Source organism: Colossoma macropomum, unplaced genomic scaffold, assembly GCF_904425465.1.
Source record: "Colossoma macropomum unplaced genomic scaffold, Colossoma_macropomum, whole genome shotgun sequence".
Classification (NCBI taxonomy): domain Eukaryota; kingdom Metazoa; phylum Chordata; class Actinopteri; order Characiformes; family Serrasalmidae; genus Colossoma; species Colossoma macropomum.
In genome coordinates, this window is record NW_023494785.1 from 17,696,165 (window position 1) to 17,720,768 (window position 24,604).

Below are 24,604 nucleotides of genomic sequence, written 5' to 3' on the forward strand. Positions count from 1 at the left end.
CAACATGCTTCAGGCTGAATATGCAGCAATGTTTAAATAAAGGTTTTTTCACTTCACAAGAGCCCTGAATTAAAAACAGCTTGTTTTGTGTGGCGGGGTGTCCATGTATGGACTGTGTGGACATTAAACTCTTTATTTCAGAAAAGTGAGGAGTAAAACGGTTAACCATGATAAGGGTCCCTTTAAATTGTCCATCTGGGAACTACCCCATCAGCTTCGCGGTGTGACTGCTGTGTAGATCATTGGTGAGAGTTCTGTTCCTCATTGTAGGGTGTCGCCTAAGGGTCTGTTGAGTGTGTGTGTGTGTGTGAAGTTGGTGAACAAGCCCTGAACTTCATCTGTCGTGTCGATGACGTGGAGAAGCTAAAGTCAGGCTAACCTGCAGCAGTTTTCCGCTGTGGACACACAGAGAAAGAAATAAAGTGTGTGGCGTCAGTGTCGCTGTGCTGTTTTATAGCTCTGATAATAAATGTCACTGTGTGGAGAATAAGGAGGGGTGGAGACAGTAATTACCCCGAAGTGCTGCGGTGCATCCGGACAACACTGTAAGTAGCTAGCAAGCTAGGCTAGCTAGGTTAGCATGTTGTACATACTTTTAGGTTTGGCTCTTTTTCCTCTCTATATCGCTATGGTTAAGGTACCTAGTTCTTGTATAACGCATGATTAGCTATGTTATACGTCTCAGCTGTGCTGACAGAGCGATAGCAAAGCAAATCTCGGGCCGGCTGTCTGCGTCTTCTTGTCCCCACCCTGTCATACCTGCATCGAGAAAACTGATTTATGCACATTTCAGGCCGAAAAACCCTTTCGGAAAACCATATATGGTGAACGTACTGTAGTGATATGTGTCTGCTACGCTGAGCTGCTGCACTTAGCTTTACGAATGCTGCTCCCAACTTTGTCACTGGCGTTAACGTAGCTAGTTAACCTAACTAGTAGCTCCTCTACACCACGGTAAAGTTAGTTTTGTTTTCGATATTCGTCTTTTCGGCGCTAATACCATTTGATCGGACTACGGTAGTCAGTTAAGACTTACATATTCATGACAGTACGACCACAGAGAGTGATGCACACCTGTTCTTCTGCAGTTTGGGTGACATTTAACGTACCGCTATTTTGTGTTAATACCATAGAACTGAGACACGTTTTTCAGTCGGAAGAAAAATCATGCACTTCTAGACCAAGCCTACATCCATGCACACGCCTCTGTTTTCCTCCAAAGCGTTTCAGTGCATTTAAATACATATTTTAATTGTTCGTGCTAACAGTAGACACCGTCAGACAATAAAACATCAATAGCTCCATAAACACTGTGTCCATGCACATCTGATTAATTGTGTTATTTGCTCTAAATTATGGTTAGAAATACACACCACTTTAATTTAGAAAAAGGACTTTGAATAAACCTGTAAATAAAATGTATTTGCCAATAATTGTCCTAACAGTACTGAGCGTACCTTACCTGTAAAAACTGATATTACCTGTATACTGATATAGCTAGTTAGCTTGATGACGGAGGTTCAGTAATCGATTAGCAGTCTTGAAGGTTCAATAGATCCTTAACCATCTAAAATATTAGTTTAAAAAATGAGAGTGTAGAAAAGAAAACGTCTTATTTAAGTCGATCAAATTGCAAATCAAAACTTTTTTAAATCCATCAAAAACTATTTTTTCCATTTTCAATTTCGACATTTTAGACCTTGAACATTTAAAATACAGCTTAGATTCAAAAGTGCAGCATTCACTGCAATTAATACAGCTGAAATGTAATTATAAAGTAAAGTAATTATTGCAGTACATTCAAAATTCAAAAGTTGTGTATGATTGCTGAAACCTAACTGCGCCATACACAATTGTTTGTAGTGTTGGGTGTAATACAGCTGAAATATTATTAAAATTAAAAATATATAAAAATTAATAAAAAAGTAGTCACAGCAACATATCCAAAATCCAAAAGCTGTGCATCATTGCTGACACCTTGGTGCACCATTCACAGCTGTTTTTAATGTTGTAAATAATGCAGCTGAAATATTATTGAAATTCAAAATACATAAAATTAATAAAAAGTAGTTACAGAAATATATCCAAAACTCAAAGGCTGTGCATCATTGCTGACACCTCACTGCACCATACACAGCTGTTTTTAATGTTGTATATAATTTAGCTGAAATATTATTGAAATTCAAAATACACAAAAATTAATAAAAGGTAGTTACAGCAATATTTCAAAAATCCAAAGGCTGTGCATCATTGTTGACACCTCGCTGTCATGAATATGTAAGTCTTTACTGACTACCGTTGTCCGATCAAATGTTATTAGCGCCGAAAAGACGAATATCGAAAATAAAACTAACTTTACCGTGGTCACCTCTACTCCAGTGTTTACGAAGTGGGCTCGTTGCCACAGCTTTATACACAGAGAGTGTTACTTAGCGGGTTCAGCCGAGATAAAAAAAAATCCTCAGATATTGCATTCTTGGGTATTAGTAAATTTTGTGGTTCAAAAGACAGTCACCCTCCCTGTATTTCCCCCTGGTTATTACATGAGGCAGACAGAACCTAAAACCGTAGTTTAGTGGTAAAAGAGTTGAACTGAACTGAAGCCTTAGCTTGTCAGATCAGTTTGTAACCATTTAAATGCTTATTAACTTTTAGAGCTGTAGTGAATCGTCTTAGTACATCCAGCATTTATCAGTTGAAGAACTTAAGTCTGACAGGTGCTGTTCTTCCCTTTTTGGGATCCCTGTGATTTAAAATAAAAGTAGCTTGTAGGTTAGAGTATCAGCAAAGCAGGCCAAAAGAACAGAATGAAGTTATCACCAAAAGAACAGAAGTTATTCCAAAGATATTAGTAACTCTATATGAATGACTAAAGTGGAACCGAGTAAAAATTAAATCCTTTTCTTCACAAATATACTTTCATATTTCATTCATTCACAAACACACACACACACACACACATACATACATATATATATATATATATAAACAATTCTGCACATTCTAATGCACAATTACTGTTTATCTGCTGTTTAACTTATTGGGGGAAAAAATTTAATTATGGCTTGTGCAAAATTTAGGACATTTTATATTTTATGTTTTCTGTTTTCCAACATGCTAAACTCAGCAAATGAATAGAAGTTATGCACTAAAATTTGCAGAAAAATAAATAAGTTTATTCTCTTATTTTTACTAAAACCTACAAAATACTGTTTAACTGGGGGTGTTCAGACTTTTGCATATGACTGTATTATTCTGTATTAAAATATTCTGAAAAGCACATGACTGAGTTAATTCACACATTTGTTTATTATTAGAGCATGTATTTTTCAGAAGTGTCAATCAGACTGCATTTACACAACCTTAGCAACTACTCTAACTACAAAATACATGCCTTGTTAACCTAGATCTAATTTCATAGAAAGAGAAAACACACATTTAGTCAAACCCTGTAATGTGTGTAATGAATTACACCTGAGGCGCTTTGCAGGAAATTTGCATGAGTCCAGTGTAGGTTTTCATAAGCAGTGGTTCATTGGTTCAGTAAGATACATCTATTTGTATATCATTCAGGTGGTGTGGACGTCTGTTATGCACTCACATCTGAAAAGAATACTCACTCAGTGCTTTCTGTTTGCACCTGTTTTATTTATGAGTCTTTCACCGTTTGTCCCTCTCGTCTGTATCTTGCACAGGGATCAGGGAAAATGCAAAGCAGCTTGTCAGTCTCTGACAGTGATGGTTCTTCGTTTGCCCCCCTGGTGGTGCTGGAGTTGGCCGAGAACACTGAAGCAGAGGCCATCGCTTGGTTACTAAACAGAATAAAAGACAAGCAGCAAAATGGAGGTAATACCCCTGCTATGGTATGATGGGGCTTGGAGCTTGACAGAGACAGAACATTTTGTGAAAAATGCTTCTTTGTTTCTTTGTATGTGTTTTGTGTGCTTTCACAGTGTTTCTTTAAAGTTTGTTCTGGTCCCAGAGACTGTGGACAATGAGCTTTGATCCATGTATTATCCTTTCTGATTTTCTAAAGAGCCAGACCAGAGGCTCTAGGCTTATATTATTTCTAAGGTTGGTAAGTCATGTAAAATAAAATGCATCTGCAAATCATTCATGGTCAACTTTGATAATATATTATGCAGACCATTGCCTCGGGCAGATGTTGCTTGCATGTGAACAGCCTGTAGGTGAAGCCTTTTGCACCTTCACCTCTACTCGTGTTGCCTCAGAGGGATGCAGGAAGACTTTCAGATATTTGTACAGCAAATCAAATATGCCAATATAAGTATGACTAAAATTTGATAGGTGGATATGAACTCTGAAGTTCTAAAGACCCTTGTAAGGCACTCTCAAAGCTATGTTTTATAGTAATTATTGAATCATTTATAGACATTTCTGACTGAAAGGTTTTTATTGCTCCTAAATGTTCACATTCAAGCTTTATTGTTATATTTTGAGGTCTAAAAACAATATTAATTCTAGAGATCAATAGTGTAGTCCACACAAAATATAATGGTGAAATGCCTTGTTTTCAGCTTTAACCTGTCACTAATGAAACACTTAGTAATACAATGCAAAACTGATCCAACGCCCACAACACAACTGTTTACATAATTTGCTTGCCTGAATTATGTGTGATACGATTTATAATACAGAATTATACTGTTCATTTGAGGTGGATTTATGGAAGAAAAATGACTCTTTTAAATAATTTCTTTGGCTTTGGTTCTCTGAATCATTTCTTATCATTGTGTGTGATTTCTTTTTAAATGTATTTATTTATTTATTTATTTGCTTGCTTGCTTGCTTTTTCTACACAGGAGCTGAATTACTGGTAGAGCAGCTGCAGGTTGGTGGGCAGAATGACCAGAAGAGAAGTCCTAAAATGTTCCTTGTGGGCTCTACCTGGCAGAGGCTCCTGAGTGGGGCGGAGGATGTGGGACTTTTTAAAGAGTTCAAGGATGGCACCATGCGAGGATTCACATATGCAAACCGAGAAAGCTTCAAAGACTTTGAAGGTAAAGAGAGCCATTAACATAAACTAAGGCAGTACATGGGCTACTGCTTCAGAAAGAGTCAGACAGTTATGAACATGTATGCTTTGCATATGATTTTAAAATGTATTCAAGGTCACTATGTTCTCATTTAAAGCGCTCATATCTTGGAAAAGCTAATATTCCCCATTTTTTATAAAAGAGTTTGATGCAGTGTACAAACACTATTTAATTTTCAGAACAAACTGCTCACTTTTGAGTTCATACAGTCCATATATGGAAACTAAGCTGCAAAAACAGCCTTTTTTGAGTTCACTGTTTCAGTGATGTCTTGAAAAACAATGTATTTATATATATCTGCCCATTCAGCCTACAGCAGTTTATCCCCACACAGACACACTGAAGTTAGGGGAGTGTTTCAGCCAGGACTGCTTTTTGAATGAGGCGCAATAGAGGGCAGCCAATCAGAACAGAGTGTATATTTTAGTCCTTAAGGCACAGGTAACAAAAACAGCATATTTAATTCTATGGGATGAATATAGGTTGAAAAATGATCATGTAAAAATTAATTATGTTTTTGGTACATAAAACCACACACAAATTATAAGTATACCTCATTGAAGAAGATAAAATACAAAAAAAAGTAGAATATGCGCCCTTAAAAAACAAAAACAAAAAAACAGAAAGTCACGTCATGAATTCTGAAGCACGTACCTCTGGGAAGGAGAGAAAGTAATTTCCTTCTATTATGTTGCGTAAATTCAATGCCATGTTCAAACCCTTCAGGGCACAACAGCAGTGAAACCACTGTTATTTCCTGTATGTGTTATTTCAGGTGATGGAGATGGCTTCCTTAGCATTGCAGAATGTCAGTACATTATCAAGCATGAGCTGGACACTTTACGGGCAAAGGGCGAGGAGCATGTTCCTGGATACCCCAAAGTAAAATTATACCCTGGAAAGTCAGTCAGTAAGTTAACCTTGAAGAGTGCGCTGAAACTTCTCTTGCATGAATTATGCTTGTGAATGTTTAATATAGAAAGTCTACATTTATTTAGACTTACTAAAGGATGTCATGTTTAGCATATATTAATGATAGTTTGTGAGAAAACACTGAAAAAAGCAGTGTTTCAATGGATACTTTTGCATCATCCAGTCCGTAGGTTACAGTCCAAGGGGATTCTTGTCCAGTGTTTCCCTCTCCATGATAAAGAGGAGTTGAAGAGACTCTCTTTCTCTTGGTACCGAAAGATCAAGCTGTCCTATCAGCCGCTGGGTGAGTCAGTCATTGGGAACATGAGCCGGGTGAACTTTAAACCTGACAGCTCACCCATTATATCAGTCTGTCTTAGATAAAATGCGGTTAAAAATGGATTTCACAAAGTTGCATAATAGTTTATGAAGCACTTATCCTCCATTTTTATGCATGCTTCTTTTGCGTGTGGCATGTTTTTCCCCTCTTTGAATAATATTGTCAACATCACAATTTTATCATTGGCATTAAACAGTATAAGCTTATTAACAGTAGTATCTGTAAAGTGGTTCCCATCCCATGTCCAAGGCCCTCTGCCCCCCACATTTTAGTATCTTCACATTTTTTAACACACTTACTTGAACTCAGAAAGGGCTTGTTAATTAGCTGATTATACCAAAACATGCATGGCAGGAATAATCCAGGACCAGAAATGGGAACCACTATATTAACTCAGTATAGCTCTCATTAGAGATATTTAGTAAAAAAACACACTATTCCTATTGTTAGTTAAGCTAAGCTGTTCTTTTTGTTTCCCTAACACAGATGACATCAAACATTACTTTGGTGAGGGCCTGGGGCTCTACTTTGGTTTTCTGGAGTATTTCACGTTTGCCTTGGTGCCAATGGCCTTCATTGGCATTCCCTACTACCTCTTTGATTGGGAGGACTACGATAGGTATGTTCTGTTTGCTATCTTCAACCTGCTGTGGTCTACTGTCTTCCTGGAGGTGTGGAAGCGATGCAGCGCACAGCTGGCCTACAGATGGGGGACACTGAGTCGTAAGAAAGCCTTTGAAGAGCCACGGCCAGGATTCCATGGAGTTCTGGGCTTCAATCCAGTAACAGGCCGTGAGGAGCCGGTCTATCCCAACACAAAGTACGTATATGGAGGACAGACAATTATGATATTGTGATATCATTATTCAACATTATTCATCATTATTTCAACATAATTTCCATGCCACTGGAGTCAGATAATTGCCATAAAAAAGGCTAGTAAGAATCATTGTTTGTGACTCTACACATCACACCAAATGCGGATTAAAAGGTAAATCAGAACTTGAAGCTCCTTCAATAGCAGTGTTGCTACTGTTGTTTAAGGTTACTGTTAACCATAAGTAGCTCCCAACTAATGAAAGGAACAGCTCCAGCTCAAATAAACACGCATGACTTTCTGCTGCCCTCTAAATATGTTATAACACCAGACAGAATCCTTCATAAAACCAGTTCAGTTCCTTTTATTGTCCTTAGAGCAGAAATTTGTTTTGCAGCCAGGTACACTAAACATATAACAAGAATAAAAACACTTCAGCAACATCCACAAAAACACACAATACAGCTCATATATTAAATCCAGTAATATAAAAATAAATATAACAAATTTACAAGGCCTATAGCCTTGGGTAAGAAAGAGTTCTTCCATCTTTTGCTTTTTACCAAAAAGAAAATGATTTTGGTCAGCTTAAATAACTGCGTTCGGTTCAAATGATTGTGTTCAGGTGATTATGTAATAATAGTGACAGGCTTAGTACGTAAGTATTGAGGGCTTATTTCTAGCACTCATATAAAACCAAAAATGACCCCAGAAAGCAATTATTGCCAAGAATTTTAGTTTAAATAAATTTTCAGTGCAGAACTGGACTGTATGTCTGACAGACTGTATGTTTCCTGTGTGTCCTTTCACAGACGACAGTTGAGGATATATCTTGTGTCTGTCCCCTTTGTGCTGCTGTGCCTGTACCTGTCTCTCCATGTGATGATGATCTACTTTGACATGGAGAACTGGGCACTGAGCCTTTATGATGAAGACCCAAACTTCTGGACGAGTGTGCTGCTCTTCATCCCAAGTATAATTTACGCAGTGGTGATTGAGCTAATGAATTTACTGTACCGCTATGCAGCTGAGTTCCTCACAAACTGGGGTGAGTCTGCAGAAACAAGTAACCATAGAGCGAATCCACAGGACTGCAGTATGAAGTACTTAAAACAAAGCAAGAACAATAGAAAATGCTTGCAAGTACATGGGCAACAATTAGCTTTTTTCTGTTTACTTATTTGGTCTGTAATGGTAAATGTCACTTGATTTTCTGTGCAGCTGAAACATTTGAAGGAGCATTGCCTCTTTCATATTAATTGCCATGAAACTTTGATCTGTGGTATAATTAGTAACCTGAAGAAACAGCAAGACTGTAACCACTAAACCATAAAAAAACATGTTTATCATGCTTGTTAGCAAACCTAGATCTAATTTTGAAGTGTGTATGGAAGTGGTTTGTGAATTAATGACTGTGGCCCTTGAATTTATCAAATGTAATGACTGGTGTTCTGTATTCTACATAGTGCACAACTATATTCTGTTGTGATATATACACTGATCCAAGCAGGAGTGCAATCATTTTCTGTCTGAAAGGCGTATTGTCTCTCTTCTTTGTTTTGTTTAGAAAACCACAGGCTAGAATCGTCCTTCCAGAATCACTTGGTGCTGAAAGTGTTGGTGGTATGTTTGCAGATTTCCTTTACTTTTTCCCCCATCATTCTTTTGCTCTGTTGCGGTATGTAGAATTTATTCAGTTTTGTTTTTCCAGCTCCTTGTAATGACAGTTAATGCCTTTTAGCTCATTTCATTTTTCACTTTGAAAATGTGAAGGACTGTGCCTGTTTGATCATTTTCTAAGTGTTCTTTCTGTTTCTCTTGCCATTGTATGTTACTGACTGAAATTTTGGATGATTTGTTTTTACAGTTCAACTTCGTCAACTGTTTTGCCTCTTTGTTCTATATTGCCTTTGTAATGCAAGATATGGTGCTACTTAGACAGGTGAGTAAAAAGCAAACCACATTATTTTACAAACCTCATTGTATTACATTGTTATTACTTACAGTGTAGTCTTAATGACACTTTGACTTTTCTGCATCTTTTACGGATTAATTGGAATTGACACATAAATGAGCCTGATTGTGAAATCTGGCTCCTTTAGTGTGTAGTAATAGCATCTAGAGGTTAAGACTAGGGGGGTGATGTAGAAAAATAGTATATCACAATCCTTTTCATGATATGTGATACATATGCTATTTTAAACACAATGATTATTATTTAATATTCACATACTGTACTGCACTAAATCCACTTAAACAGGACTAATCATACTCTCTTTATAATGAAACATGTATTTGGTCAGTATTCTTTGATTACTAATGATATCCATGGTATGTCTAGAAAAGCATATCGTGTATCGGTAAAATGATCACAATAATGATAAAACATCATGATGTTGCCCCTCCCCTAGTTAAGACCATTCAATATTACTGATGTTCTTCATGCATTCCCCAGAAACAAATACATAATTAAGGAGAGTTTGCTTGATTTTCAAAACAGTCACCTATGTTTGAAATGGAGCTGGGTGTCAAAATAGCGAGTCCTCATATGTGCGTTCATATGATCCATCTGCTCATATTGCACATCATATCATACCAGATAGTGATCTATCCTTCAAATGAATGTTTCTTGTTGTTGTGCCGCAGAGCCTTGCCACTCTGCTTATCACCTCTCAAATCCTGAACCAAGTGATGGAGGCCTTTCTGCCTTACTGGCTGCAGAGGAGACGTAATAAGAAGGTCCATAAGCGAGTGAAGAGGATGATGGGAGATAAAGAGCTCCCTCTAGTGGAGCAGGTCCAGTTGGAGAGTGACATGAACACTTACTTGGTGAGCAACAGATCTGTATTTATACACAGATTCACCTGAAAGAGGTGCTCTAACCATGACCTTGAAGAAAACTCAAATAATTTAGAGTATAGATAATACCTTACTGTTTAAGCACTTTGAAGGTAATCATATCCTAAAGAAGGTAATTGGGATTTTTAGAAGCAGGAGTAGAGAATACTTAAATGATTGTACTTTATCACTGTGGTTAAATTTTTGTTGGAAGGTTTGTACATTTTGAAAACTGAATACTTGTACTTCAACTCAATTCAATTTCCAAGAGAATAATATTAGAGAATATTTAGACCTTCAGATTAACATTTATGGATTTTTCTTTTTACAAATAAATAAAAAATATTGTTACATTTTACTCTTATAAGCTTGAATATATTTAAATGTAGATACTTTTTATTTTTCTCCACTCAAGTGTATTTTTCCACTTTTAAGTGAATAAGATTTTGTCAAAGACACCCATACTTTCTTTTGAGTACAGTTTCTCTGTTCTTTTTCCCCTCCTTTGTTCAAGTAGTTGCTTGTATTAAGGAAAAAGATGTGTTTACTGTGTGTCCTTGTCTTATGTTTGGTTCCACTACTTCCACCAATTAACAACAGAGCACATTGCATTTTACATAAATGTACTGATGACATGGCTTACAGGCCGTGCATACACTTTTCTGGAAGAAAGGGGGGTAATATTTTGCTTTGGACCCATATGTTTGGTGTGTAACATTTTTTGCTGAATGTTTGATCATCAGGGCACGTTTGATGACTACCTGGAGCAGTTCCTGCTGTTTGGCTATGTTAGTCTGTTCTCCTGTGTGTATCCGCTGGCTGCTCTGCTGGTGGTGCTCAACAACGTCACAGAGGTTTACTCGGATGCCTTTAAGATGTGCCATGTGTTCAAGCGGCCGTTCTCTGAGCCTGCGTCTGACATAGGAGTGTGGCAGGTAAGGGAAGGAGGGGCGGTCAGTGAATGTCAAATTATTTCCTAAGAGTTTGTATAGTTCAGGAAAAAAGTCTTGCAAACAATGTCTTTACTGCATAGAGGAGATTGGTATAATGTATAATTAATTAAAATATCTTTGCTGTCACATCAAAACCTTCAAACATTTTTCTCAGTTGTACCATTTCTAAACACCAATTGCCCTTTACATTGTGTGAACATTTCATCATGAGTGAACCAAAGGATACGATCCAAAATTACTTGGAAATCTGGTTAATTAACATATATTAAAAGAACATTTTCAATCTACCACCTTCCATCCATTTTCCATGTTACTGTTTCAGACATTGAGAGATTTTGTAACAACAGCTCTGGTATTTGTGTGGATGAAAAAGAACGTCAGTGCAGTGACAATAATAGTTTTATGGAGTAACAAAAGCTAGTGGCATTGGTAAAAAGACTCAATCATAATATCAAGGTTGTAGTTACAACCTGTTTAGCGCAGGATTAAATGTTAAATGTTAAATGGTTGTTCCAGTATTTCTATCTTTGTATTGTAAGATGAAAAAAAACATCTTCACATAAATGGTCTTATTTCTGTTAGGGAGTAAAGAACCCCTTAATGTTCAGCAGGTCCATTCCTTGTGAGGAATGAAGAGTTATTCCTTTTTCTTTGACGGTCAAGTGTGTAGTCATAAAAAATCTTTAATATTAAGCTACAAATCGCATTCTACTCTACATTTTGACAGATAAACTGTTACCCGCATATAATTTTAAAGTCCACTGGAAAACAGTGTAAAATGTAAAGATGTATGAATGATAATTAAGACAAATTATGTCCTTAGAAATTAGGTTTCTAACGTTTTTAACGTTTTTCAGAAATCTGGCTAGCTAAAGGACTGAACATATTGAGGAGTGCATTGAAAACTGTATTTTATTTCATGCTTGTGCAGCAGGAAGCAGTCTATACACACTCAATCTTGGTAACTGGAATGTGTCAAGACAACACAGACTGAAGTGTTTAATTCTGAGGAGGGTGATGAGGAATTTATATTCAGCGTTAAAATTCTGAACTGATAATATTTTTTTTTCTCTTCTCACTCCCTCCTCCAGCTGGCATTTGAGACGATGAGTGCTATTGCCGTGGTGACCAACTGTGCCTTGATTGGTCTGTCTCCTCAAGTGAAGGCCTACTTCCCTGAGGCAGAAACGCAGCTTATTCTTACTGTGGTGGCTGTAGAGGTAATCCATTCTCTCCTCTGTCCTATTACCCACCTAAAGACAATGTTATGGCCTCTGTATGCCCTCAGTGAAACCCATCAAACCATCAGGTGGTGCCAGTGAGCTGTTTTCATGTTTTGCTTTTGTTGCACTTGCTCTAGGCCGTGACTTCTCTTCAGTAATCTAGCTGATATGAGATAATGGATGCAGTAGACAGTGTCTTTATGTGTGTGGTCGTATTGCGAATACAGTGTTGAGCAGTGTCTAGTGCAGGAAATCCAGACCCCCACCACCAAACAGCTCTGGTCCACATGTGTTATCATCAGAATTAAAGATACTGCACAACTAATCCCAGCTTTGCCTCCGGGCCTCATGAGACCCACTCAAAATAACTGACCCCAGGCAAACAGAGAGATGCATACACTAGTTCTGAAGAGGAAAAATGCAGCATGAAGGCTTTTTGTATGATTTTAGAAAGGAAACCATTGTGCTATTCCTTGTTTTCCACTAATTAAACTTAGCAGCAATCACTGGAGTTGCAATTAGGTCACACTGATTGGTGCGTAGCAGCAGTGTACCATGACAGAAACATAATTAATCTGAATAATGCTCTGAGACATTTTTTTCCTCAGCTCTTAAAAGTCTAGTCATGAGTTTTTTGCATCCTTGTTAAACAGCATTGGATGTTTGACTTTTCCTGTGTGATGGGCTTCCAGTTCAAGGTACAACGCTTTTAAACTAATAATCAGATCGCATTTAAGATTTGTAAATTGCAGCTAATGTAAATTCCAGATAATAAAAAACACTTGGTTGAACTGAGTTAGTTTGCATTAAGAAATGTGGTCTTCATCTATTTATGTATTTAATTGTATCTTTGTATCTTATACATTATGCATTTCTTAATATATTTGTCAGTTTAATAAGTAAGTTTGAAGTAAGAAATGTGGTTCTGCTTTACGTAACTGAGTTCAAGTCAGTTTGATTCTCATGGGTTGAGTGTCAATAGACAGTGACAGGCGGAATTACAGCTAGTTTTGTTTTTGTTAGATCATTCAAGGTTGGGGTTAGAGTTCAATGAGTTCCATGTTCAGTTCACAGCAGGTCATTCCAGCAGTGTTTATATGTGTGTCTGTGTGTGGTGTGTGCGGTGTGTGTACATGCGTATGCAGTGCCTCTAGGTCTCTGTCTTAACCTTTAAAAACCCTCAGTTTCTTACTCTGCCCCCATTCTGCCATGCTGGTGCATCCTGGCCTCTGACTCAGAGAGAAAGTGTGAATGTGTTCTAATTCAAAGCTGCTAGTTCAGGTTATTGTGCTGCTTGAACAGTCAGTCTTTTAACTCACAAGGATCAACATATTCACATCCAGCTGTTCAAACATGAGCACTGAGTCTGTGTAAGGTGGTTGCTTAAAAGTCACACTAACTTAGCCCAACTGACTCTGTTTAAAGTGATATTTTTTACCTTGTAGTTTTGTCACTTCCTATTTAAATGCATTTATTGGTTTAGTTGTTAGCAGAGTCACTGTGTGTTTTTAAACAATCAGAAGTAGCTTGGAATATTTGAATTGTTATATGCACTCTTAATAATAAATAAAAAAAATGCTGAATGACCATGGGTTTCTAGATTCTGCAACCAGCAAAATGACCAACATCCCTTACAGGATGAATAAAGTGTAACCTAACATAAAAATATAATTAATATATACCTGACTATTTTCCAACCTCTCCTTATCCCTTATGATTAAACAGGCTGTTGTGGTTAATGTGCCTTTAAGACTGATATATGTAAATGAACACTGTTGTGATTGGTTGGCCTGTAATGAATTAATTATACTTTTAGAAAAACTTTAGCAATGTTACTACATTGTTACATACTTTTATTTAAAAAAAGAGGAAAATTATGGACACTTTAAGATTGCACTAATAGAGATGCTTTATTGGGAAGTGTTTTTGAAGCACATGACATAACAGGCAGCCTGGGGTGCCCTGTAACTTCCTATGACACTCTCAACACGGCCCATCCCTTAATCCCACACTCAGCACACATCCTCTAATCCTGCACTAATGTCACAGTGTAGGACAGACATCTGACACACTGCACAGAGCGCGCTGTCTGATCATTAAATCACGCTTATGATATACCGATCAGAAAGTCTAGATGACGATGCAGACTATTACACGGTGTATGTGTGTGCTGTGTGTGTAATGATTCACGCACTCATTGAGCAGCAGGGACACGTTCTCTCTGTGTTATCTGCCACTCTCCCTGGCTCCGTCTGTCTCTGTTGTCTCACTTAGTCCATTAAATGGACTGAGGGGGAATAAAACACGGCAGATGATCAGCATTCAGAGCCTGTGGGTGTGTCTCACATTCAACTCTGTTCCCCTCATTATGGCACGATACGTTATGCTGTGGTACTCTTGTGAAAAGGTGTGCTGTCCCATATACTGCAATGATAGGGGTGTAAATCCCTGACCTCACAGCAGTTTGATTAGATTTCACAAGATTGCAGAAATGTAACTGGAGGAACTTTTAGTAGAATATAGACAATAAAAACTCTGCACAAAAGGTTTTTTAAGTGTTTGAATCATTTTATTTTGGCCAAAAGTGAGTGTTTATTATTATAATTGATTATAAATAATTGACTATAATTTATTTAAACATTTCAAAGTCAGTGCAGCTGAATCGCCTCCTTCAAATAAATGCATTACAATGTGCTGATGCCTTATTATACCTCTTATGATACATAACCCATAACCTGCGTGTACTTTTGGTTATCAGTCTTTACACAGAGGTGGGTAGAGTAGCCTAAGCCCACACTCAAGTAAAAGTTAGTTTGATCAAATAATGACTCAAATAAAAGTACCTTTCCAAAAAAACATAAGTAGAAATACACAAGTGCCAGTTCTAAAACACTACTTAAGTACTGGCTAACATAGAACTGCAGTGGAACTTCTTAGTACATGTTATCGTCTGAGGAACTAAAGTTTGTTAGGCACTGTTCTTCTTTTTTTTGGAATCCTATTGGTCCAAAATAAATTTATACATTTCCAAAATCAGAGATGTGTACAGTCACAAATCAGTACAGTAGTGGTGTCCAGTCTTATCTGCGAAGGGCAGGTTTTCATTCCAGATGACCAGGAGCACACCTGACTCTGCTAGTGTAATCAATTGTTCAGCCTTCAAACAGCTGATCATGTGTGCTCATGTTTTGTTGGAATGAAAACCTGCAGCCACACTGGCCCTTTGCAGATAAGATAGGACACCAATGCAATACAGATACTGTCACCAATGTAACATAATGAAGAAAACCCAAAAAAGGAGTTAGTAAGTAATTATTAATGACTAGTCAAAGATATAGGGGTGGGCAATATGACAGTATTGTTATTGTGATAAATTATGCTACAGTATGTCACAGTAAGCTTTTCTGAGCATATTGTGGATATTGTCAGGACTAATCAAACTTCCCAACTTCATGTTTGATTACAATGAGAACATAATTAGTCCTGTTTAATTGGATTAAGTGCAGCTCAGTGTGTGTAATGTTGAGTACAAATCATTGGACTCATAGTTTTTGATAGTGTTTTTAAATGTGGCCCTATTTTGCCTTTTCCAACTAATCAAATGTTGGAACAAAATAGATACTGTGGCATATTGTGTGTCATGAAAAGTTCTTGAAGTATCATGATATTACATTGTTGTCATGTTAACCATCTCACAAATGTATTTGAAAAGAAGTAAAAATATTATCGTTTGAAAATGGATTTGGTTATTCACTGTAAAGGGAAAAAAACACTCAAGATTCAGATTTACTGCCACACACTAACGTTGGTGGCATTTGGATTTGGAACAGTCGTGTGTGTAACAAAAACTACAGAAAGTGCAAGAATATATGATAAGATAAAACAGTGAAGTGTAAGACAAGACTAGAAGTGCAAAACAGGAAGATATGAACAAACTAAAATCTGAACTGCAGATAATGACTTAAAAGAAAAGAGACGACACAGAGTTCATACCATGGTACTCTGGTGTAGTCTTAGTCATTGTGATATTCAGGTTGGCTTTGGTCTTTTCTGCACTGTCATGGGCTCACAGAGGAACATTTTGGAGAAGTGTGTGTGTGTGTGTCATCCCTGATATTTCTTGGAGCCGAAAATGTTGCCTATTTTTGGGCCATCCGATACTCAGGTAATTACACGATGGCATGCCTCAGAGAGCAGTAACCAAGCAACAGTGTAGCCACAGCGACAGGAGAGGGCTGAGGATCAGGAGTAATTGAAAGCCTTGATGGCAGCGAGGCAAACTTGCCCTTTCAGAGGGAAAGAGAGAAAGATAGGCTGACTGTTAGCCCAGGCACATTCACAAAAACACTGTTATGTAACGAAGATGATTATGAATGAGGTAGCGTTTGGTTTTGTGTTTTTTTTGTGTGTCTTTTGTGTCTGGTTTCAGAGTATGAATTTTCATTAAAAGAATGCTCCTAAATTAAAATTCAGGATCTGGCTTATAATACAGATGAGGAATGTTTAGAAGAACTCTTTGATGCAGGTTTAAATCCTACACTTACTGAGTCTTACTGCATTACTTTTTAAAAACATAAACTAATATCACTTTGGATTTATCTGAGAATGGAAACTGTATTAGGAACTGTCTTGTTAGGCCACACTGGCAGTGTTCGCTGCGTGGTTTTCTTAGGGGTTATTTTAAGGAGCAAATCTGGTTTTCAGATAATCTGATTTGGCTGTGGCTGTTTCTGTGTCAGTGACTGTTAAGTTAAAACGTAGACCAGGCAGCTAAAAAGTGAACCAGAGTATGTTGTAATCAAACAGCATGTATTTACATGTTAACACACAGACAGGCTTTAACATGGCCGTCCAACTGAAGCTCCAGTGTTTTCGCGTGACTTCCTAAACATGTCTGACATCCTGCAAGATCAGATTCGACTGGCTGCATCTCTCTCTCTCTCTCTCTCTCTCTCTCTCTCTCTTTCTCTCGTTCCGCTCATGCTCAATAGAAAATGACAGCTAGACTGCAGATATGGTGACAGCTTCCTAACATGCTATTTCCCATAATTCACCAGTCACATATGAGCTCATCAACTGCATGAGCCAATCTCATGCTGTTCAATTGTATTGACTGTAGATGTCTAATATTACCTTCTCTGTATGTGTTCTGTCCTTACACCTACATTGATTTCTCATAACTGGCCATGGAGTGCTTTCATGGTCCATTCTCTACCGTATTTAAAGGAGTTAATGTTTGTCTACTGTGAATACAGCAGTGTTTACTTATGGATTTGATAGCAAAGGCAGTGAAGAGGAAAAAGTGGAAATGCTGTGTATGTCACGTACTCTTGACTAGATATGCTGTGCATAGAATAGAAAAGAAGAATAGAATATTATGGAATATGAGAAGATATAACAGAACACAGTACTATATAATATAAGGATGGGCATTTCAGTCAGATTTGATATTCAAATTTACAGAGTGTAATTCAAAAGTATTCAGAATACCTCAGCTAATTTTTGTTTATCGATGCTGGGCTTGTATGGGGGAGGAGCTCATTATCACTGGTTTGCTTTCACACACAAGAATTCCATCCGAACCGTGGATCACTGGCACTATTCCATACGTCACTTTTTGAATACTTGGCATTTCACCATGCATGAGCACCTGCAAACAAGAAGTGTTTTCGTATTAGAAGTTTTTTAGCCAAGCAGGCTAGTAGGAGGCATGCGTTTTTTGCAATGCTCAGTACATGCACTCAGTACATGAGCCTATTACAATAACTTGCTCCAGTTCTATGAAAATGTGTTTTTATTAGACATTTAGTGATGCATAATAGTGACTAACATATGGGCACGTGAAAGGAAAATGACGTGATAAGTGGAAGAAGACATGTTCCAAATGAACCAATCACGCAACCCCACAAGTGACAGCGGGAGCGGATAGCTTCCACATGGGCAGTGAACCCCAGACCACCGATTTCAGGTGGACCAGATATTGGTTCTCTGGACCGCTCTCAGGCTTGAAAACAGCTTTCACATATGACCAAATATACCATACTTGCAGAGCAACCAGTCCTGGCTCTGGATAAAAACTCTTTCTATCTGATCTGAACAGAAAGAAATGTCTTTCAGTCAGCATGCATTTCACCATTTTGAGTGACTGGAATATCTAAACCAAAGTGCAGTGGTTGAGGTGTGTGTATAGTAATAATAATAATAATAATAGTAATAATCATAATCATAAATTTTATTTATATAGCAAGCTTTGCATGACAACATCAACTCAAGGTTCTTTACAGAAAAATAAACAAAACAAAATTTATAAAGTGCATCTAAAAGTAAGCGTCTTAAGGTTTTTCTTAAGAAAAGAGATCCAGAATTACTTAAAACAAAAATTAATTTATAATAAAAACATGTCTTAAAAGAAAAGTCTTAAGATTCTTTTTAAAAAGAGTTAAAGATCCAGAATTTCTTAGAGAAACGCTTGTTCCATAATCTTGGACCCAATACACTAAAAGCACGGTCACCCTTGGAGCACCCTTGGAACTACCAGCAGATTTGAGGATCCAGACTTAAACAAAACTGTAGCATGAGTCTGAGGAAGTAAAAGGTCCTGCAAATATACTGAAGCTTGGGTATTTATAAACCAAAAGTAAAATTTTGAAATTAATTCTCTTTCTAATGGGAAACCTGTGCAATGACTCTAAAACTGGAGTGATGTGAGAAAAATTCTAGTTTTGGTTAAAATACATGCGGCGCAATTCTGAACATATTGCTATCTCTGTAAAATATTTGTTCATTCTTGACTTGATCACAATGAGGTAGGTCTCTCTTACCTTTAATGAATAATTAACCTAAAGAGTTCTGCAGGATCTAAAGCTGTGCTGTGTCATTTGCAGTCTGTAGTCTACAGGCTGAGGCAGCACTCAACAGCAGAGCAATAAAAAAAGACCTCATACATTCTCATAGGACCACATATAGGAGGATGCACAGTATAATGCTCAAAAACAAGGTGCTACTTAAGGCTAGCTAGTCTGCGGTTTGTACAGCTCCTGCAACTTGAGTTGCTTAGTGTTAGAACATAAATATTGGTGAATGTATGCTGTGGACAATGGCTCCACTTGAGTATCTTGAAAGAGTTTACTCTCAATGCAGACAGGGATTTTGGAGTAAGATGCATTTTTTGTGTTTGTGCAAATGTGTTCGTGACATTAAATGCAGTAGTTCTAAGAGTACCTACTGCAATATAATGCAAAACAGGCTGCTTCTACAGCAAAAGAAACTTTAAGCCATGGTTACACACACACATACAGTACATTTAGATGGGCTGTCATGGTTTTGCTTTGTTTATTTTTTGTTTTTGAAGTGCAGAGGGAACTATGTTTATATTCAGGGCAAACCTGGAAAACATCTATAAATGATCATCTGTAATCTTGTAAGAAATATTGGCTCTGGGAGTTGCTGAATCTTTGCAGTTCCAGTTTAGATCACTTTGCTTTTCAGCAAAGGATCATTAGGCAGTACCTTGCCTAAGCACAAATCTGATTTGGGCATTAGAGCCTGCTGTCTAAACATAGGGCAGCAGTCTCCAGATAAGCTTCATCTCAGACTCAGATTGACTCCTCCTCATGCATTTTGCTGTGCACTGATTACTCTGAACTCTGTGCCCCTTTTTGCTTTTCTTTGCTATAAACCGTGTGCCACTCTGCTCCACTCTGTTCTCTCCTTCTCTTTATGAGCCATTTTGGACTTGGTGTAATGATAGCATTGCATTATTCTCCTCCCAAGGCCTATCTGTAAGGCGTCTGTGAGAGGTTTTATAATTTCTATTGTTTGACTAGCAGAGGCAGTGATAGGAGCAGCCATGCCTGTTTATTCAGGATTAATGGCTCAATGCTGGCAATATACCATGTACATATATAAGTTGTTGTATTGCCACCACAAAAGCGTTGGAGGTATTTGGATCAGTGAAACAATAAACAATAAAGTGTGAGACAAGAAGTTAGAAATGCTTTAGAAATAGCACATAGAGTCATATGCAAAAGTTTAAACACCCTCAGTTCAATGACATATTTCGCTGATTTTAATAAGTCAAAATAAGTGAAGACATCCTCTAGTTTCTTTTTATTTGCTGGGTTTAACATACTAGGGGAGTAAATTAAAGCAACATATTGAATGCACCATAATCTTTGTACATGCCACAGTTTATACTCAATATGATAAACAATAATTATGCATTACAATGTGCAGAAGTGTGTTCTATGTAGATGTGTTCACTTATTTTCACAGAAAATCAGCAAAACATTTAATTTGACCAGAGGCGCCTGGAGGTAAAAATCTGGTGCGCACCAAATACTATCAGGTGAGTACCCAATACTATCAAGTGAGCACCCGATACTATGTGGTGAGAAAAAAAATATATACATACTTATACATATAAATGAATGTGTGTGTGTGTGTCTGGTGCTCTCCACATAGTACCTGGTGCTGACTTGATAATATTGGGTGCTTACCTGATAGTATCGGGTGCTCACCACAGTATTTGGTGTGCACCAGATTTTTACCTAAAAAAAATACACCACGTCCCTTCAGGGGCTGTGTACCTTTGCATACCACTGTAAGTCTCATACAATTAACAGTAGGCAATAGAGGATTTTTAAATGTTTAAATATTATGAAATCACAGTTTCAGCCTTTTACAATCAGTAATGTTGTATTGTAGTGCTTTCTTGTGTCATTGAGTCCAGTCTGAACCTTATTGAGCTATTGAGTTAGTGCCTTCATTTAATTTAGCTTTAGTAGAGCTTAATTGAACTTTAAATTAATTACTGATTGTGTGCAGGAAAAAAAAATGCATCCCTATCCATGATTAATGTAAACATTACATGTGTACACTGCAGTGATAACAGATAATAAATACCACCGAGTCACATTATACTAATAGTTACAGTATTTGCTCTTTTCTAGCTACCTCTCATGTCTCCTGTTTCCACCTATAAACTGCAATACCATAATTATAAAAAAGGTTAATCAAGCAGAAATGTGAGCACTGTCTAAGCTAACAGCAGCTTTGCTTAAAGAAGCCGTGTGTGCATTTTGTCTAGTTTGGAAAGCTGAAATAAAGAACTTAGCTCATGTGGTTCTGTGGTGACAAGGACACATTCATCCTGATAAATCTTAATGAAGGTGAGATGTAGCTGAGTGGTGCTAGACTAGTCATCAGACAGTATGGCTGTGAATTCCTGCTGCCAGTGTGGCCTTGAGCCAAGCACTTCACCTCAGGTTGCTACAGGTTTGCTGGAGCGTGGGTGACCCTCTGCCCCCTCAGTCTGTCCACTGCTGTTGAGATGGAAATGTATGCAGTGCAGTGTTTCTCAGAAATCAGTGCAAAGATAATGTTCAAAACTAAAGTAATGAATGAAATAGTCTGTTTCACTTTATTTTGATAGTCTTATTATTTACACATGCCCAAACTGGTAACAAACTGGCAAAACTCAATTTTATTATCAGCAGGATTAGGACCAGTATTACAGTTAGTTTAGCTTTAGGTTTTAGATTGGGGTAAGGGTAGGTTACAGTGAGTATTAGCTTCAGGGTTAGAGATAAGTTAAGTTGACTTTAATTGATATTCATTTGAATGTACAGTACTGCAGAAAGGTTAGAGGCCACCTTTCATTCATTTAATTTTCAGTGACAGTGACCATTACATCATTTTTCAGCATCAGGAAAAAAGCAGAAAACATATTCAATTAAAAAAATTACACAGAAGTCTTAACAACTACATATTGTATTATTACAGCTGCCATTCTTTTTAGGAGACTTGCTTTCAGTTTTTTAAAGAAATCTGCTGGCATATTTTCTGCACCTCTAAAGTTCAGTCTTAGAAGTTGGTTGCATTTTCTGCTTCTTACAATCTAAGAAATCCCAAAGTACAGTAACAGGTTTTTGATAGCTACACATCTTTTCAGACTCTTCTCACCATGGAAGGATGGGCAGAAACACCTGTGGATTTTTTTCAGATCTGAAGCAAGAGTGGAGCTGGATTTTCTCCTCTCTCTCAAAGATAAAAGCTTAAAGTACTGTTTATCTGATGGTGCCAATCTTGGTACTTTAACAGGTCTTGCATGGTTGTTAGAAATCACACTTTCTTTATATCTTTTAATTATTTTACTCTTGTCTTTTTCACTTATTTTCCTTTGGCTTTCTTCTTCCTTATGCAAGTGGGTTATTTTACATCTACTCTCCTGAAAATTGAATAACTTGTACTTAATGGTCATTTAGACTGGAAAGTAAATGAATGAGTGAATTGTGGTCTCTGGCATTTGCACAGTACTGTACGTTAAATATAAGGTGAGCATCTACAAAACCTCTACAGTGGAAGTGTTCCCAAAAGCTCTAATGAAGATTTTTTTTTTAAGTCAAGAAGAACCTGGAGCCTTGAGCAGCACTGGGGCTTTTTCCCCCTCCCGCTATAACATTTGCTTACTCTGTGGCAAACCTATTGTGACATTACTTGTTTGGTACTGAGACTGAGAAGCAAGCCTGATTTCATTACGGAACCACCTGCACCATACTTACCTTTGAGATGTTGTAAAGTGTTGCAGCTGTCATCTTCTTCATTTCACTTACCACCTGAGACAATTCTGCAGCACCTCAGTGCAAAATATCCCCTTTTGCATTTTAAAATGTGCCACTGTGTTCAGTTTCACTCACTGCTTATATCAAGTACACATGAACAGGTATATTTTTAAAGCACTTTAATCCATCCAGCTTTGAATATGATCAGAACAAGACTACAGTGGTTAAGTAAGCGAGACATACATTAGGAATCCTCCATCGCATAGCTGTTGTTGAGGAACGTGAAGGAGTGGCTGTCGCTTTTTGTCATTTACCTCTCTAGTCACTGACGGTGCCTCTAGAGTTCTCTGACTGAGTGCGTGATGGATTGGAGAGTGTGGTTAAAGGTGAAGCCCTGTGGTGAGATATTTAATACACAGAGCTGGCACTCTTCCAAATGTACACACACCTCAGTTACATGTGATTTGATATCACACAGCACTCTAAAGATCAACCGGCTCACCCAGCCATTTAATGTGACTGAAATATGCTCCTTCTACAAATCAGTGTGGCTGGTTGTAAGTGATACTTTTGTACTTTTGTGTGTGGTTTGTAACTATTTGCTAATGAATGATTCATTTAGACATGAATCATTACAGCAAACGTAGCCAACATTACTTACCATTAAAGGGCCCATATCTTTCATCTTTTTAGTTTTTTCCTGAAGTCCACTTATTCAGCTAACTGCCAACTGTGCCAAACCATAGCTTGATTAGAAGTGGCTAAACTGCTTTAGTCTGAATGTGCAGAAGTATGTAAATGTGTTGTCTTTTGTGACATCACAAAAACAGTGAATTCGAAATGGGCTGTTTTTGCAACCTATTTTCCACATATGGACTGGGAAGTGAATGGCACATTTGTAAATTTTAGCAGTGTTTACATACTACAGCAAACTTTTTTATTTAAAAAAAAAAGTGAGAAAAATTTGGTTTGATAAGATATGGACTGATATGGACTCTTTAACCCTTGTGCAGTGTTCATGTTTTTGGTACTCAGTGAGTCTAGTGGACCCACCACATTATTGTTTTTTTAAATCAATACAGCCATAACAATTTATGTAAAAATACCAGATGTTTAAAATATCACAAGTGGCCAGTGTAGGGTTCTCCTTTAGCAGCTGTAGCCAGTCAGCAGCCTGTCCATGCTGTCCGCCCTAACACGCACACATACACATATACAAACACATATACACACACACTAACAGCGAGCCATGTAGGAGGAGAACAGAGTGAAGGGACACAGCACCTCCACACTTATATTCTCCACGGGTTCACTCCAACACCATATATGTAATTTAAACAGTCATTGAAAATGTGCTATTTTACATTTTCTTCACAGAAAATGATCAAAGGCCAAGGAATCTGAGGTTGAAATAATAATAAATCACATATTTTTTTCTTTTGGTAAACACTGAAAATGGGTCCCACAGACCCAAACACCACACAACGGTTAAACTGAAACAAGTCTCGCTTAACATCAGCTGATTTTCATTTACAATGTTGTAGTGTTTGTAGAATACAAAGTGTTCCATACAAATTTAATTTAGAGCACACCTACACACAAAAAAAAATGTGGTAGGCATCAAACCTGCACGTTATGAGATGCGCATACTGATAAATAATTTGTGATGGGCTCCACAACTGTTCTGACTTCCTTAAAATAGTTAAGCTCCAGAAACAAAGAGAGCAATAGTGTGCCAGCTTGTTCCATCAAAGCCATGTTTTAATTCCCAAAAAGCCTTCCAAAAAAGATAGTTTAACATGCTTCGGAAACCACAGTTCCTCAAAAACACTTCCAAGTAAAGCTGTGACCTACATGCTTAACATGCTTAATGGCTACATATTCTTTCACTGGAAGAAGTGT

The 24,604-nt window shown here is 37.5% G+C and overlaps 1 protein-coding gene across 1 annotated transcript in view; it reads left to right on the forward strand.

Annotated features, from left to right (window-relative positions):
* Positions 1-243: 243 nt before the first annotated feature.
* The window catches only part of ano10a (anoctamin 10a), a 33,753-nt gene continuing 9,392 nt past the window's right edge, over positions 244-24,604 (forward strand). The window contains exons 1-12 of the mRNA XM_036585516.1: positions 244-545; positions 3,696-3,846; positions 4,824-5,021; positions 5,833-5,967; positions 6,154-6,273; positions 6,796-7,129; positions 7,939-8,174; positions 8,694-8,749; positions 8,994-9,068; positions 9,773-9,955; positions 10,708-10,899; positions 12,009-12,137. Of these exons, the coding sequence (XP_036441409.1) occupies positions 3,708-3,846; positions 4,824-5,021; positions 5,833-5,967; positions 6,154-6,273; positions 6,796-7,129; positions 7,939-8,174; positions 8,694-8,749; positions 8,994-9,068; positions 9,773-9,955; positions 10,708-10,899; positions 12,009-12,137 (1,797 nt within the window). The 5' untranslated portion in view covers positions 244-545; positions 3,696-3,707. The remainder of the gene's footprint in view (positions 546-3,695; positions 3,847-4,823; positions 5,022-5,832; positions 5,968-6,153; positions 6,274-6,795; positions 7,130-7,938; positions 8,175-8,693; positions 8,750-8,993; positions 9,069-9,772; positions 9,956-10,707; positions 10,900-12,008; positions 12,138-24,604) is intronic.